The sequence below is a fragment of the Carcharhinus amblyrhynchos genome, chromosome 4 (assembly GCF_965287045.1).
Source record: "Carcharhinus amblyrhynchos chromosome 4, sCarAmb.v2.hapA, whole genome shotgun sequence".
NCBI classification, from domain to species: Eukaryota; Metazoa; Chordata; class Chondrichthyes; order Carcharhiniformes; family Carcharhinidae; genus Carcharhinus; species Carcharhinus amblyrhynchos.
In genome coordinates this window covers 50,725,753-50,743,677 of record NC_137327.1, presented here as the reverse complement: position 1 = coordinate 50,743,677, position 17,925 = coordinate 50,725,753, and the positions used below count along the sequence as shown (strand labels likewise).

General features: G+C 42.8%; 1 protein-coding gene across 1 annotated transcript; it reads left to right on the top strand.

Annotated features, from left to right (window-relative positions):
- The first annotated feature begins 45 nt into the window (after positions 1 to 45).
- LOC145342581 (adhesion G-protein coupled receptor G2-like) lies at positions 46 to 17,204 on the top strand. Its single transcript, XM_080188134.1, has 7 exons — positions 46 to 86; positions 172 to 278; positions 1,929 to 2,053; positions 2,657 to 2,925; positions 5,217 to 5,331; positions 13,332 to 13,588; positions 14,162 to 17,204. Exons 2-7 carry the CDS (start codon positions 276 to 278, stop codon positions 14,257 to 14,259), a joined length of 867 nt encoding a protein of 288 aa, XP_080044260.1. The 5' UTR covers positions 46 to 86; positions 172 to 275; the 3' UTR covers positions 14,260 to 17,204.
- Positions 17,205 to 17,925: the final 721 nt, after the last annotated feature.

Genomic DNA, 17,925 nt, shown 5'->3' with positions numbered 1-17,925 from the left:
AAAGGCAGTAAAGAATTCTTGTTAATCTTTTTCACTTTAGAGAAAGTCCATCCTAAAATGTGTCTTCTGGGATGTAAAACAAAATGGTAATAAAAGGAATCACTTTTATCAAATATTTCATTCATGTTGAAATCAAGAAGCAATTTCTCAGTGAGTAACTTTCCATTGCAGGGAACACAACTATCGGACACTGGAATGAATCGGGGTGTACAACAGAAAATACAGATGATCAAACCATATGCCGATGCAATCACCTGACTTTCTTTGCTGTCTTGATGGTTGGTATAATGGAATACAATGTTGTGTGTCTTTTATCCCATTCCAGTTTCGCTGTGAACAGCAAAGTGATCATCCTTCATTATACATCAAGTTAAAAAAAGGATATGAAAGACCACCTGGTCTATAAGATGAACCCATCCCAACATGGAGTGAGCTGCTCACAGCATTAAACCCATTCTCCTCCGCCCCCAACAATCTCTTTCCTCCAGGGCCACACAATCTTCTCAGGGAAGCACAAAATAATTAAATAAAATCCTAATTTAGGGATGAAAACTCTTTGAGAAGTTTCTTCAAACTCCCACAGACTAAAAGCAAGTTCCTCAAGACAATGACAATTGGTGTCACAATCCCTATTAATCCGCACGCCTTGGACAACTGGAGATATTTTCCACTCGCAGAACCCAGTTCCATTTGGAATGTTTGCAAGAAATCACACACTCTTCATGTGTGCTGGTGATTTATTCCAGAGAATGACAACTCCTGTGAAGAGAATTGTTTCTGAGTTTCTAATCTAAATCTTTACCTTTATAACTTGTACTGATAAGTCCCATTGTACTTGCCATTTCCACCCCACCTCCTCGTCTTCCGTTGCCTATCCCTTCATGACTGTGAAGATAGTAGCTGGAAATTCCATCAAATCTGCTCCTGCTCTGCTCCATAACTTTTCCAGCAATGCAGTGGAAACTCCATTCATGTGCAGGAATGTTTGTTTCCTCCCAAATCCATTAAGTGGCAGAGTGGGAGAGCACTGAGCAAGTCACCAGGCTTCACCATATCCCTTTAAAGTACACACTTTACCAAAGTCAAAAACACCTAGCTTGCTCATTTTGTTACAATATCTAAGAGGTCCCTGACCTAGGTATCAATCAAGTAGCTTTCCACTGAACCACTTCCAAGGACTCAATTTTCCTTACTACCTGAGGGAGCCAAACCTAACAAAATAATCTAGATGCGGCCAGATCAAGGCCTCGTACAAGGTATGCTCAGCACATTTGGTTTTATGTCTACTTTTTCCAACCATAAATTCTGTTGTCTCATTTACTTTTGCAACAGGCTGAGACGTTATTCATGCGCCTTCATTCCCATTTATTATTGTACCTGGTTAACCAATATTCATTAGGCAATTCAGGAAACTTGCCTTCCTTACTTAGTCTGTATTTTATGTCATTCCAAGCACACACCAATGTGGTTATCTCTTAACTGCCATCTGAAGTGCCTTTGTGAGATTTTCAATTGCACAGAGCAATGAAGGATGGGCAATGAATGTTGGCTTTTCCTAGCAACCTCAGAATTAATTCCATAAAGTAAAACATTGTACAGTAGAATACTAAACAGTGTCTCCCTCTCCCTATAAGTTTCCTGGTGCTGGATATCTAATCACAGACATGCTGTCCTGGCATTATGTGGAAACCAAGCACCTCCGAGCAGGAGTGAGAATTGTCCAAAGTGTGGACGTTGTTATAGCCAGCTTCAAATACACTTGGCCAGAGATGATATTCATGTTACCTCGCAGCAGGGGAAAAGTTGACATCACAAGGGCACTCAAGCAGGTGTCAAGGAGTAAATATCTGGAAAGGAAATAGTGTTACTCATTTAAAAGAAAACCTACCCATTCATCATAATAATACTAACCCTTTTCTTCTCTAAAGCAACTCAACAGGAACCAATCCTTGGATAAGAAGACATTGATATCGTTAACATATATCACACAGATTGGTTGTGGTCTTTCTGCCATTTTCACAACAATTACTTTACTTATCCATTATATTCTCAGGTAAGAGTATCTGGCACCAGAGCTATAATGTCATGTTGAGATCATTCTAAATGAACTGGCAGTGCAATCAAAATACAGGACAAATTACTCCTTGGGGATAGAGCTCATGTGTTGTAGATATATGAAACAAAGCAGCCTGTCGATGTGTTTGTTCTGAGAATACTGTGGCCAAGAAGTGAGCTGATGTGCTTTTGTAATTCATTATGTGATGTTAAGAGAAGGTGCCAGGATGTAATGGGCAGCAGATCCCTGGGTTCAAATCACACTCCAAGGCTTGATGATCAAGGAAGATGTGTTCATAACCTGATCAAACAGGATAATTAATAGCCTGCAAATGCTAGCATTATGCCAATGACAGGGTGGTGGGAGAATCTCCTTGTCAGCCTCGCTCATGCAGAGTTGGTCTCTCAGGCTATTGCCTCTAGCTTGAGTGACCTGTTTCAGGAAATGCAAGCTATAGAAATGGACCTAAGCATGTGCATTGTCTGCTTCATGCCTCCCTAGACATGGGAAACCTTCCAAAGCTAGGTCTATGTGATGTTATCAGGTTGCATGATGTCTCTCCAATGTCTTTTTAACCTTGAGGCTTTTTTACTCATTCAGAGAAAGACACAAGGAATTTTCCATCCAGATCCATGTGAATCTCAGTGCTGCCTTGTTTCTTCTGAATGTGACCTTTTTAACCAACGTATGGCTCCGTTCTATTAGAACAGGCAGTTTCTGTAAAGTCATGGCTATCTTGCTGCATTATTCACTGCTTTGCAGTTTTACATGGATGGGAATTGAAGCATTTCATCTCTACCTCATGCTAGTCAAAGTGTTCAACACTTACATTAAGTGCTATATGCTGAAGCTCTGCCTTGTTGGTTGGGGTGAGTATGAGGCATCCTGTTGCTAAGTTGTGTGCATGGTTTGATCCTCAATGGCCATAATTATTATTTCTTTACTATAAGAAAAAGAACAAAAGTTTAAAAGTTATTCTTTGGGGATTTCGGACATCCAGTCCCAGGTGAAATTTCAGGCCAAAAATGTTCGCTGATCAAACTTGGCTCCAGAATAGGAATCACAGTTAGCAAGTGAATTGAATTGAAACCCAGAGAAGAAGGATGCGAATGGAAGTTATTTCTGACGGTCCAGGTTTACTTCCAGGTCGTCACAAAGACATTATGAAATTTCCCTGAATGAGCAACTTGTTCAAAGAGGTCATACGACTGATTGATTTGAAGAATAGAAATGGTACAGAGACCACCTTCTGAAAGGAGGGTTAATCATATAATATACTAGAGCGTGCTTTTTTCCTTTAATTAATTAAGGAGGTTTCTCTAGCAGTACTGTGGGTCTAATCTTCCCAAATAATGGCAAGAAGTGTCAAAATCTGACTGCAAACTGGTGTGATTCTCTTCAGATCCTGTGACACTTTGTCAGTAAAGAAGAGGTGGGCGTGTTTCATGTTAAGAAGTTGAGGGGAAGGGTCTAATCATGCCGGCAAAGCCGACTGCACTGAGATCAGAGCACCATTTTTAAAGGGCGCCTTGATCAAAGGAAAAGATAACCTCCCCCCACACCCCCACCCCACCACGAAGGTCTCAGGGGCTCCACCCCACCCCCTGCAATCAAAGCCAACACCCCCCCAAACATCACCAACATTGCACCCCTTCCCCCGTCAGAGTCAATGCCTGCAACTCTCTGCCCTTCGCCTTAGCCAATACCAGCATCACCACCACCTCCACATGAATCCCTGAACATCGCTGGCATCCCCAACCCCCATGTCTGCTCCCCCCCACCACAAATAGATGGCTCCCTCCCCAATGAGACTTCCATTGGGGTTCTCCCCAGGCACTTTCCCTAAGCAGATGTTGGCACTGTCATGTTGGCACAGCCAGGTTGACATGTTGCCAGTGTGGCAGTGCCAACATGTGCCAAGTGGCAGTGCTATGGGCATAGCCAGGGCACTGTAACACCATATTCCTCTCCACCAGGGTGCTAAACTCACCTTTGCACCTCCTGGGTATCCCCACAACAGGTTCACATCTGGGTGAACCTGCTGTGAACCACGAGGGTTGAAAATACACCAAGAGGGAACTATATGGCAAGGGGAGGGTGTATAATTATGTGTAATGTATTAAAATCAAACTCACATCCATTATGGGCCAGATCATGTCACACGCGAGGTGCAGCGAAAATCAGATCCCATGATCTCATTGTGAGATTTGCAATTTTTCGGTTTCGCCAGATCTTGAGCCCCTGCCACCATTCTCACGCACAGAGAGTGGACTCAAGATCACTCCCTGAGTTTCTGGATGAGAGGCCTCAGCATCCAGTGCTGAAAAGTTGAGGGAGTGGTTCTCCTCATATCATTGTGAAGGGACATATGAAGATTCTCAGAGCATTGGCCATGCACAGGCCCATTAGCAGCCCAACACTTTGAACAAAAGAGCACTTTCCCTTCAGAGAGTTTGAGAGCTGCCATTGTCTTGTTGTGATATCAGGAGTCCAAGGACTCTGACACCAAATTTCCTTCCCCAATCTGTAGTGGATCCTGAAGAGTAGATCGGGTCCAGTCACCTCTGCGCACGTTCCTATATAGTGGTATTTGCTACCAAATAAATCTGTTGGACTTTAACCTGGTGAGATTTCTTACAGTATTTACCCCAGTCCAACATTGGCATCTCCACATCATCACATTCCTATTACCCAGAAGGCAGAATCAGGGTCATTTCTGTGGTGAGCAGAAGTCCTGCCTGGCAGAATATGTCTCGCAGAAATAGAAAGTCTGTGTCTTGACATAAGTGACCTGTCTGTTTGACTGACACTCCAGCATATTGGAATATAATTGCACAAATGAAATTAGTGCAGGCCAGTTGCACAACAGGGGCTCGGAATGAAACAGCAGTCTGTTATGTGCTGTGTCAGATTGTACTTTCTGTTCATTTGAAAAATATTGCCAAGATTTTTCAATTCAAGCCAAGCAAAACAGCAATGAGATGAGGAGACAATTCTCTGAATGGCATGTAAACAATCACGCTAAACACTTCTGTGGAATAGGCTCAGACACAGTGAAACATCAAAATTGTCAATTCTCTCTGACCCCATATTTTGCTGCTGGCATACAACAATTTCATTTGCGATAACTCTTTGTAACCATGTTCCTATGTATTCCCAGGCATTCCCGCTGCTGTACTTTTCATCACCGCTGGAATAAATATAGACTTTTATGGTCGGCATGTGATACCTGTCAATGACAATTATAACTCCACTAATCACAACCCTATTTATATGTAAGTTTCAACATTGCAGTTGCAGAATCACTAAATGTACCATATGGAAGGCCATTTGACTCATCATTCCTGTGCAAGCTCCTTTGATGAATGTATCCAATTAATCCTACTTTCATATTCTTTTCCCTGAAGACCTTTCCATTTTGAGTATTCACCAGATTTGCTTTTGAAAGTCACTCTCTGCTCCTATCACTATATCAGAATCATGATAACACCAAATGTGAATTTGTTTCCTCGCGTTGCCCAGATTCTTTTGCCAGTTACCTTGAACCTGTGACCTCTGGTATTGACCCTTCTTCCACAGGTTTATATTTATCTACTCTATCTAGAACACCTCATCAAATCTCCTCTTAATCATCCCAGCTGTAAGAAGAACAGCTCCATTCTCTCCACATAACTGAACTGACTCATCTCTGATATAATTCCAGTGAATCTTTCTGCACCCTCTCCAAGTTCTTGGTATACCTTCTGAAGTGCAATGCTATAACTGGGCGTTTTATGAAGTGTTGAGATAATTCTCTTGCTTTTGTACTTCATTTGCTCTCTTAATAACGTTTTTAAAATTAATCAATGATTCTCAGTAGCTTTGCCGAAGAATTGTGTGCCGACACCTCCAGATCTCTCTCTTTTCCAGTACCCTTTTCAAATTGTACCAAGATACAAACAAGGAGCAGAAGTTGGCATTCAGCCCTTTGGCCCTCCAAGCCTGGGCCTATCATGATATCCTAACTAAACTACAAAAAAAAAGTTCTGCTCTTACTCGGTCCATATCCCTGTATTCCCTTCCTGTCCAGCTGCTGCTTAAATGTTGCTCGTGTCTGCTTCCACCACCTCATCTGGCAGAGCATTCCAGGCACCCACCACTCTCTGCGTGAAAAACTTCCCCTGCACATCTGCCTTAAACTTTCCCCTTCTCACCTTGAACCTGTGCCTTTTGTAATTGACACTTTCACCCAGGGAAAAAGCCTCTGACTACCCAACCTGTCTATGCCTCTCATAATTTTGTAGACCTCTGTCAGGTCTCCCCTCATCCTCTGTTTTTCCGGTGAAAACAATCATAGTTTATTCAACATCTCGTCAATACCCTCGAGATCAGGCAACATCCTGGTGCACTGCTGGTGACACCAAGATTGGTGGAACGGCGAATTGCGCGGAGGGTGTGGAGAGTCTGCAGAAGGATCTAGATAGGCTGGGCGAATGGGCCAGGAAATGGCAAATGGAATTTAATGTTGGCAAGTGCGAGGTGGTCCACTTTGGTAGGAATAATGGTAGGAAGGATTATTACTTACGTGGAGAAAAACTGCAGCAGGCGACGGTGCAGAGGGACCTCGGGGTCCTTGTGCATGAGTCGCAAAAACCCAGCTTGCAGGTGCAGCAGGTGGTCAGGAAGGCGAATGGGATGCTGGCCTTCATAGCGAGGGGGATTGAATATAAAAGTAGGGAGGTCTTGCTGCAACTGTACAGGGCACCGGTGAGGCCGCAGCTGGAGTACTGTGTGCAGTTTTGGTCGCCACACTTACGCAAGGATATTTTGGCCTTGGAGGGAGTGCAGAGGAGGTTTACTAGGCTGATACCGGAGTTGAGGGGGTTGAGCTATGAGGAGAGGCTGAATAAACTAGGCTTGTACTCGTTAGAGTTTAGAAGAATGAGGGGAGATCTCATTGGGACGTATAGGGTGATGAATGGGATGGATAGGATAGAGGTGGAGAGACTCTTCCCGCTCAGAAAGGACAGTAGGACTAAGGGGCACAGCCTCAAGATAAAGAGGAGGCGGTTTAGAACAGAGTTGAGGAGGAACTTTTTCACTCAAAGGCTGGTGAATCTCTGGAATTCTCTGCCCGTTGAAGTGGTGGAGGCTGCCTTGCTAAATATTTTTAAGACGTGGGTTGATGGGTTTTTGATAAGCGAGGGGATTAAGGGTTATGGGGAGAGGGCGGGAATGTGGAACTGAGCCACGACAGATCAGCCATGATCTTATTGAATGGCGGGGCAGGCTCGAAGGGCTAGATGGCCTACTCCTGCTCCTATTTCTTATGTTCTTATGTTCATCTTCTTTGCATGCCCTCTAAAAGTTCCATGTCCTTCTGACAGTGTGGTGACCAGAACTGCATGCAATACTCCAAATGCAGCCTAACCATGGTTTTATATAGTTGCAACATGATTTCCCAACTCAGGGAAATGCCCTGGCTGATGAAGATAGGCATACCAGGTGCCTTCTTAATTACCTTGGCCATCTGCGTTGCCACTTTTAGGAACAGTGGACTTGCACACCCAGATCCCTCTGTATGTTAATGTTCCCAAGGACTCTGCCATTTACAGTATAATTCACACCTAAATTTGATCCTTCAAAATGCATCACCTCGCATTTGTCCAGATTAAACTCGATCCGCCATTTCTGTGCCCAAGTATCCAATCTATTTACATCCTGTGTATCCTCTGACATTCCCCAGCACTATCAGCAATTCCACCAATCTTTTTGTCACCTGCAAACTTATTAATCAGGTTACCCACATTTTCCTCCAGATTTGTTTATATATCACTAATAACAGAGGCCCTAACACTGATTCCTGTGGAACACCATAACTACAGATCTCCATTCTGAAAAACACCCTTCCACCTCTACTCTCTGCCTTCTAAATTTGGAGGATCAAGTTTAGGTATGAGTTAGGTATGACCAAGCCAATTCTGTATCCGTTTAGCCAACCCATCCTGAATCCCATGTGATTTCAGTTTTTGTATCAGTCTGCCATGTGGAACCTTGTCAAATGCCTTACTAAAGTTCAAGGCAGCAATTCTCCCAGCCCGCAGCACAGCAGGATGGGAGACATAAATGGAAGCTGCGTAGTAGGCTTCCTGCTGGGCACCATGGCCTCCACGCATCTCTGCCTGCTAGATTCCCGGCATTGTTAACTTTGTGCCAGAAATTGGTGTGGATCTGAATAAATTACATTAAAGACTATTTAAATATCATTAGTGGGATTGAGGTGGGCAGGAAGTAGGGGCAAGGCTGGCCCAGACATGTCCAGAAGGCCAGTGATCGGTTGGGGGGAAGGGCGGACGGCTCTGCAAGTCAGTATTGTGGGGTCGCCAGGGTCCCAGGGTTGGACAGTGATTGAGCTGGCCAGCGATTGAGGTGCCAGCAGTATGAGGCTACTGTGCCTGCATTGATCTCAGCTCTGACAGATCAGCGCATGCACAGTGGCCCGCTCAGCGCTGTGCTCCCAGTCTCTCCAGCGGGAATGGTCCTCACCCATTGATTTCTAATGGGATTCATGTGAGGGTTCTCTCTGATGCACAGAATGTGGGAGATTCATTTTGAAAATCCCTTTAAAAATTCAGCGGGATTTACTCATTTTTACGTGAATTCGGCACATAGAAGTTTTTTAGGAGAATCCTACCCCACATAAACTACATCCACAGTTCTGCCCTCATCAACTATCTTTGTCACCTCTCTAAAAAACTCAGTCAAATTGGTGAGACATGACTTTTCCCCATACAAAATCATACTGCCTGTCACAAACTAATGCAGTTTCTTCCAAATATGCATATATCCTGTCCCTCGGTATCTTCTCCAAATGCTTCCTTGCCAGCCTATAATGTCCTGGCTGATCTGATAGTAACCTCAGATCTGCATCCTGCCTATCCCAGATAAGCTTACTTACCAAGAATCTACCCATCTCTATTTTCAACTATTCAACACTCTGCTTCCACCTCCCTTCCAAGTAAGAGATCCAAAGACTCACCACCCTCTGAGAGAAAACCTTTCACCTCATCTGGTCCGGATGGGATTTACCCTAGGATTCTCTGGGAGGCAAGAGAGGTGATTGCGGAGCCTCTGGCTCTGATCTTCAGGTCGTCGTTGGTCTCTGGTATAGTACCGGAAGATTGGAGGACAGCAAATGTTGTCCCATTGTTTAAGAAGGGGAGCAGAGACTTCCCTGGGAATTATAGACCGGTGAGTCTTACTTCTGTGGTGGGTAAGGTTTTGGAAAGGATTATTAGAGACAGGATTTATAGTTATTTGGAGAGTAATGAATTGATTAGAGACAGTCAGCATGGTTTTGTAGCGGGTAGGTCGTGCCTTACTAACCTTATCGAGTTCTTTGAGAAAGTGACCAAAGAGATGGATAGGGGTAAGGCAGTTGACGTGGTGTATATGGATTTTAGTAAGGCGTTTGATAAGGTTCACCATGGTAGGCTTCTGCAGAAAATGCAGATGTATGGGATTGGGGGTGATCTAGGTAATTGGATCAGGAATTGGCTAGCAGATAGGAGACAGAGGGTGGTGGTTGATGGTAAATATTCGTCATGGAGTTCGGTTACGAGTGGTGTGCCTCAGGGATCTGTTTTGGGGCCACTGCTGTTTGTAATTTTTATTAATGATCTGGATGAGGGTATAGTTGGGTGGATTAGTAAGTTTGCTGATGACACCAAAGTCAGAGGTGTGGTAGATTGTGAGGAAGGGTGTCATAGTTTGCAGGGTGACTTAGAAAGGTTGCAGAGCTGGGCCGCGAGGTGGCGGATGGAGTTTAATGTGGAGAAGTGTGAGGTAATTCATTTCAGTAGGAATAACAGATGTGTTGAGTATAGGGCTAACGGGAGGACTTTGAATAGTGTGGAGGAGCAGAGGGATCTAGGTGTATGTGTACATAGATCCCTGAAAGTTGGGAATCAAGTAGATAAGGTTGTTAAGAAGGCATACGGTGTCTTGGCGTTTATTGGTAGGGGGATTGAATTTAGGAGTCGCAGCGTCATGATGCAACTGTACACAACTCTGGTGCGGCCGCACTTGGAGTATTGTGTGCAGTTCTGGTCCCCACATTACAGGAAGGATGTAGAGGCTTTGGAGAGGGTGCAGAGGAGGTTTACCAGGATGTTGCCTGGTATGGAGGGGAGATCCTATGAGGAGAGACTGAGAGATTTGGGGTTGTTTTCGCTGGAAAGAAGGCGGCTAAGAGGGGACCTTAATGAAACATATAAGATGATTAGAGGTTTAGACAGGGTGGATAGTGATAGCCTTTTCCCTAGGATGGAGAAAGCTAGCACGAGGGGGCACGGCTTTAAATTAAGGGGGGGTAGTTATAGGACTGATGTCAGGGGTAGGTTCTTTACCCAGAGGGTGGTGAGGGACTGGAATGCCCTGCCAGCTGCAGTTGTAAATGCACCTAGTTTGGGGGCGTTTAAGAGATCTGTGGATAGGTTTATGGACGAAATGGGATTGGTTTAGATTAGTGGGTTAGTGTTGTTTTTTTTTTAAAAGCTGGTCGGCGCAACATCGTGGGCCGAAGGGCCTGTTCTGCGCTGTAATGTTCTATGTTCTATGTTCTATGTTCATCTCCATTTTCAAAGGTCAGCCCCTTAGTTTTAAACAATGACATGTGGTTTTAGATTCTCTCACAACAGGAAGCATCTTCTCCACCTGTTAAGTGTGAACATTGAAATTAAGTTCTCTGTACCCAAGTTATAGCGGTTAGCACTGCTGCCTCACAGCGCCAGGGATCTGGGTTCTATTCCCACTATCAGTGCAGAATGTGTATGTTCTTCCTGTGTCTGCATAGGTTTCCTCTGGGTGCTCTGCGTAGGTTTACTCCCACAGTCCAAAGATGTGTGGGTTAGGTGGATTGGCCATGCTAAATTGCCCCTTAATGTCAGGAGGACTAGCTAAGGTAAATACATGGGGTTATGGGGATAGGGCCTGGGTAGGATTGTGGTTGGTACAGACTCAATGGGCTGAATGGCCTTCTTCTGCACTGTGGGATTCTATGATTCTATAAGTTTAGGTCATTAATATATATTAAAAAGAGCAGTGGTCCCCATACTGAGGAACACTAATGTATCCTTCCCTCCAGTCTGTTTTGCTGTCCTTCATTATTACTCTCTGCTTCTTATTACCTAATTTTGTATTCTTGATGTGACTGTCCCATTCTAATCCCACGGGTTTCAATTTTATCAAGAAATCTATTATGTGTTTTTTTTTGGCTTTTGCATTTTCCCTCATCACCCCTTACTGTTATTTCATCAAAGAATTTGATTAAGTTAGCCAAACAACAGTGATCTTAAACAAATGGTCTAAATTACCTGTTGACTTTCATTTATGATTGCATGTGTTTACCAAATTCCAATGAATATAAATGTTTTAATCATGAAGCTGCTGGCCTGGAGTTACCAGGCAAAGCCTCTCTTTTATTTTAGAGAGGCCTGCAACATGTTCAATACTCCTGGCCTCTCTCACCAATTCTATATCCAAGAACAGCAAGAATGGGTTTAGATCCTCTGCAATTTCCACAATTCCTCCCCTCAGTAAACTGGAATGCATCCAAACCAGGCAACATTTGGTCTGATGATAATTATGCCAACACCATAATTAAAAAAGCCCACCAACTCCTCTACTTTCTCAGAAGACTAAGGTAATTACGACTCTCACCAATTTTTACAGATGCACCATAGAAAGCATTCTTTCTGGCTGTATCACACCTTGGTATGGCTCCTGCTCCCCCAAGCCTGCAAGGAACAACAAAAGATCGTGAATGTAGCCCAATCCATCACACAAGCCAGCTTCCCATTCATTGACTGTGTCTATACTTCTTGCTGTCTCGGCATAGCAGCCAGCATAATTAGGGACCCCACACACCCTGGACATTCTCTCTTCCACCTTCTTCCTTTGGGAAAAAGATACAAAAGTCTGAAGTCACGTACCAACTGACTCTTCTTCCCTGCTGCCATCAGACTTTTGAATGGACTTACCTTGCAGTAAGTTGATCGTTCTCTACACCCTAGCTATGGCTATAACACTACATTCTAAACTCTCTCGTTTCCTTCTCTATGAATGGTATGCTTTGTCTGTATAGCACGCAAGAAACAATGCATTTCACTGCATACATGCTAATACATGTGACTATAATAAATCAAATCAAATCAAAATCAAAATTATTTGACTCCACATTTGAATTTCTGAAATAATCAATGATTTTGTTAAAACAGTACAGACAGAAATTTACATGAGTATGTTTACCTCACGCAGTTAAAATAACAGGCAAAGAGATACAGTGAGTGTAATAGTGTCATAGACTCATAGTGATCTACAGCACAGAAAAGGCCTTTAGGGCCATCATGTCTGCACTAGTCAAAAACAACTGCCTAACTATTCTAATCCCATTTTCCAGCACATGGCCCATGGCCTTGTATGCCTTGGCATCGCAAGTGCGCATCTAAATACTTAGGGTGGCACACTGGTTAGCACTGCTACCTCACAGCGCCAGAGACCTGGGTTAAATTCTGGTCTCGGGTCACTGTCTGTGCAGAGGCTGCATGTTCTCCCCATGTCTGCATAGGTTTCATCCGGGTGCTTTGGTTTCCTCCCACAGTCCAAAAATGTGCAGGTTAGTTTGATTAGTCAATGTAAATTGCCCCCATGGTGTCAGGGGTTTAGCAGGGTAAATAATGGTGTTAAGGGAAAATGGCCTGGGAGGGATTGTGATTGATGCAGACCCTATGGGCTGAATGGCCTCCTTCTGTACTTTGGCATTCTATGATTTTTAAATGTTATGCGAGTCTCTGCCTCCAGCACCCTTTCAGGCAGTGAGTTCCAGACTCCCACCAGCCTGTGGATGAAAAGGTTTGTCCTCACATCCCCTCTAAACCTCCCTTCTTTTCCCTTAAATCTATGCCCCTGGTCATTGATTCCTCCATCAAGGGCGATGTTTCTTCCTGTTTACTCTATCTATGCCCCTCCTAATGTTATACATCTCAATCATGACCCCCCCCAGTCTCTCCTCTGCTCAAGGGAAGCAACCCCAGTCTATCCAATCTCCCTTCATAACTAAATCTCTCCAGCCCAGGCAACACCCTGCTCAAAAGTAATTTCTCCGTGTAAGGAGGGTTGATCAATTGAAATGTGCACTTTTCACTTTCAGTGAAAATTAAGCCATTGTTTCTGCATAAATTCTTCTTGTGGTATTTTTCTGTATATCTATGAAATCACTTTCATGTTCTCACAACAGGTGTTGGATAACAAACGATATTGTGTCTTACGTTACAATTATTGCCTATTTCGCACTTGTATTCCTGGGTAATACAACCATGATGATAGTTCTGTGTGTAAAGGTGATCAGATTGAAAGGAGCTGATAAAAAGAGTATATTCACCATACTGGGCCTGACCTGTCTACTGGGTATAACCTATGGCATAGCTTTTTTCTCATATGGATCTCAGAATGTACCTGCACTGTACCTGTTCTGCATCTTCAACCCTCTGCAAGGTTAGTAAGATACCACTGGCATTATTTGCATTCACCAGATAAACTTACAATTTCAATAGTTAAATACTTTGCTGTCGTCAGACTTCCTGACAAATTAGCGGCCTTTGTTACAACTGGAGCAGAGTGCAATTAATTGAGTTGATGAAATGACACAGTAGTTGGCTATAGGTTTGCATCTATCATTTCTCACACGTCAAGTTCCTCAACTCTATAGCGATCAAGGCGAATTCTCATGATTCTCCAAAGAGAGGGAGAGAAATTTGCAAAACCTGGGTCAGTCTGATGTGTCTCAGGTTAGGCAATTAGACAATGACATTGGCAGACATGAGAGAGAAAATCATCAGGCCATCCTTCTTGGTATGGAGAATAATGAGATTAATAAAATTAATTTACTTGTGTAAATACATTTATGGACAACATCCCTTGCTGTAGCCCACTAAATTAACACTAGCCATCTCTAAATTAATTATAAAGCTTTGCAATTACTCATAACTAGAAATATATTCACAAAAGACTAACATAATTCATATAAACATTAATAAAAATTCCTTACATAGTTTCTTTTCCTTGCAGGGTTTTTCATATTCCTGTGGTACTGTATGTTAATACGATCATCCGTTAACACGGCAGGCGAGACATCAAAAACAAACAGAAGTAGAACTAGCTACTAAGGCCCATTGGAATGTCTACCTATTTGAAGACCAATGTTAAATTTTCATCTTCAGTGTCCCCTTTGCAGAGCTTCACACACCAGATCCACATAGAGAGCAATCAGGGCATGCCCCATAACTCTCCATCATTTATAGAAAATTGATTGTGGCTTATTGTACCTGATTTCCAATTGCGCTGACCAGCAAATGAGAGGCTGACACTTCGGGGCCAATGCGAATGTGCAGAGACCCACTGGTTTTGGCCTCTCCAGCGTGAATAGGCCCTGCCCCCAGAAATCTGATGACAATCACACTTGTGACCTCTGCATTGCACAGAGATTCTAGTCTGAATTCCCACTGAAAAAACAATCATGAATTATACTAGTTTTCCCGTGAATTCAACACTTTGGAATATTTTTGGGAGAATCGCCCCCCCCGCTCCTGATTTGTGAATCTGGCACATGAAGCTCTGCACTGGGAACGTTAAAGGCAGAAAGTCACCCATTCCATGTTCCCTAATATGCGACCAAATAATTCCAAATTATGTTACAGATATTTAAGACACGAGTTGTATAGAAGCTGATTGTGCAAGAATCCTGGAACTATATACTGAAAAAGTTAGATGAAAAGGATATGGAAAAGGATGCTCATGTCATCCCTAACCCTAACTTGTGTGACATTGCTTTTAAAAATATTTTAATGCAAAGTAATAGAAATGCATAAATAGAATATACTTTAATAGCCTTTAGTAAAGAAAATATATTTGACATAACTTTGATTTTCATGTGTGGTTGATTCAGACATTGTGATAATTTTGTACACATGCATCTTGCTTTAATCAGGGTTGTATTTAATTACTGATCATGTTACTGACTTATAACTTTATAACCAGTGGCCAATGTTCAGATAGAGCAACAGTTATTGTGATTACATATGAAGTCATGACACAACCTTGGTGATAATTTCCTCAGAAGATTTTATGTAAATTATCTATTTGATGAGAAGCGATATAATTGCTATATCAATCATTACTGTCTGGCTGATCTGATGTGGTAGAATTGCCATGATAAAACATTGGTTACAATAATTGATAATATTTAAGAATTCTAATAATGAAAGCATTTCTTGGCTTATATTTTAGTCCGTGTATTTTTAAAGTAATCCATGTTCTGATGTTAATAGAAGATGAGGAACTAGATCTGTATGTATTTGACCATTCAATCACAGATCTAAGGTCTACTGAGATTTCATAACAGATTACACCTGAGCCATTTGAGATTTGAGATGCTGTAAGGCAGTGCTACAAGACTAATTTGAACACTCTCGTTTTTGCTGCTTTGCTTGCTGAAACCAGATATAGCAGATCTATCAAGATATTCAACTTGAACTGGATGCACACATCTAAAAAAGTAACATCATCTATAATCTGCATTTTTTCTTGAGGCTGTGGAACACACCCAGGTGATTGCAGACAAGAATTTAGTATCCGCAAAGACCTACAGGCTTGAGGGAAAATTAGGGTCTTTATCAGTTCTTCCCAAACCCCATTTTGGTACTAGAAAATTAACTTGACCCCAGATGCCAACAAACGCAAAACGGTAATAAAACAACATTGTAGCATTTAATATATAATTATTAATGTGCACTTACTATAGGTCAACATAAAATACATTAGCCAGAGTTCTCTGGCCATTCACGCCAGTGGGGTTCTTTGGTTCTGCCAGCAGAACACCTCACCACCCCCCCTGCGGATTTCCCAGCAGCATGGGGTGGGTTCGATGGAAATCCCTTTGACAGTGGTAGAACCAGAGAATCCCGCCGCCAATGAATGGCACGTCACCTCACGCTGAGAAACATGCAGCTAGGAGGTCAGAGAATCCCACCCACTATATAAATATGAAAACCTGTGTTTTTGAAGTACTTATTGAAAGTGTTAATTTACATACTCTCCAGCTCACTACTTCATCTCAGCTGCTGCAGTTTATAGACCTTGGTCAGTGAGAAGCAGAAGATCAGGTTGAGGTTCTTGAGGTGGCTGATGTTGAAGCCCAGAACACTCCTCAGAGCTAGGATTTGGACTCAGAAAGGCCATAGTTAAACAACAGAGGCCAAGAGAGAGTAAGAGATGAAAAGCGTAAGGGCAGGAGAAGACACTACCTGGGCTTCAGCATCAGGGTCAGTGCAGTCTCAGAGGAGGAGGAGATCATGATCCCATTTGTTGTTTCAGTAACTGCATTGAGGTGATGACCACAATGTGGGATCTGCTGCCTTGTACTCCACCCATAGGCCTCAAAAACAGTATATAACTGATTGTCATATTTCAGCTCCCTTCATTATATGCTCTGCAATATGACCTCATTGATCAGAAAGGGTATGTGCAAATAAGAAAAAGCTTATCTCAATAACCAGATAAGGAGTCAATGTGTGTCCACCTTTGGAAATCTGACAGACACTCTATGAAATTCAGTACAGTCTCCCAGCTGTTTGCTACACACATGAGACATGGATGAGTTACAGATACCATATGAAAAATCTCACTACTTTTGACTTACTTCATCTGTGATCAGTAAGGGTTTTTAATCATAATTATTTCCTGGAGGGTGTGAAAACTTAGAGAGTGAGTTTTGATTACTTCCATTACTGTTTGCTCAAAAACCATTGATTTCAGAAGTTCTTGAGTGCATTGGCTGTTACTTGTGAGCTTTGTCAAAAAAAACTGCTCCATCTTCATGCAATAAATAATTATTTTGTTATTACGTATTTGGTGTGAAATATTGAAACTATAATAGAATCTTTATTGTGGTATATTGGTGAATTGTATTTTAAGAATTAAGGAACTGTTTGAGACTTAAATGATTTATTATGAAATTGATTACATTTTTAGATGCATATTAAATCTTGAACTGGCAGAATTTCTTTGTTTATTATTATTTCAAATTAAAATGCTTTCTTTAAACATGGTCACTGTCCTGTTTGCACCCAGCCTGGCACCTTGGCACTGCCCACTGGGCTCTAGGCAGTGTCAGGGTGGTAAGGCCTGAGGGGCAGTGCCTGATGGGGTGGGGTCTGACGGGGGTCGGGACTGAGGAAGGCAGGGCCATGATGGGGTGGAGCTCTGAAAGGGAGTAGGAAAGTGGGTGGCAGTTGATGGGCCGGGCAACAATAGGGGAGGGTGCAAACGGTTGGGTGCAATTGGCCATGGTGACGATTGGAAGGGTGAGGAGGTGATATCCATGGGGAATGGGGGCAATGTCCGTGGAGGTGACATCTCACAGTACACAGTGCACTGGGAAGTTGGCGCTGTTATCGGACAACAAATTTTATGAAATTGGGCGCACAATATGGAAGCAGGCTAAAATTACGCTCAGAGCTTCTCCACTAAAAATCACAAAGTAACAGACACAGATTAGCAGGCAAGAGCATGCTTTTAGAATGCAAATGAGGGCTAGCACACAAGGGAAACTGGACAGGATGGCACCTACAGGAACTAAATCAAAAAACACATCCCCACCCCACCAAATCAGCACTTCTAAACCAGTCAAATAACCTATGGAGACACCTAAAAATTAGCATAGCTAAAGAAACGTCCCTGGCCCCTCAAACTCTTTGAGATCAATCACACACCCATTGTTCAAACCCCAGAGATTCTAGACCATTAATAACCAATCAGACAAAAACGATTAACAC

Coding starts and splice junctions, on each gene's coding strand:
- LOC145342581 (XM_080188134.1), top strand. Junction 5,332..13,331: donor AATCACAACCCTATTTATAT/GTAAGTTTCAAC, acceptor TTCTCACAACAG/GTGTTGGATAACAAACGATA. Junction 13,589..14,161: donor CATCTTCAACCCTCTGCAAG/GTTAGTAAGATA, acceptor TTTTCCTTGCAG/GGTTTTTCATATTCCTGTGG.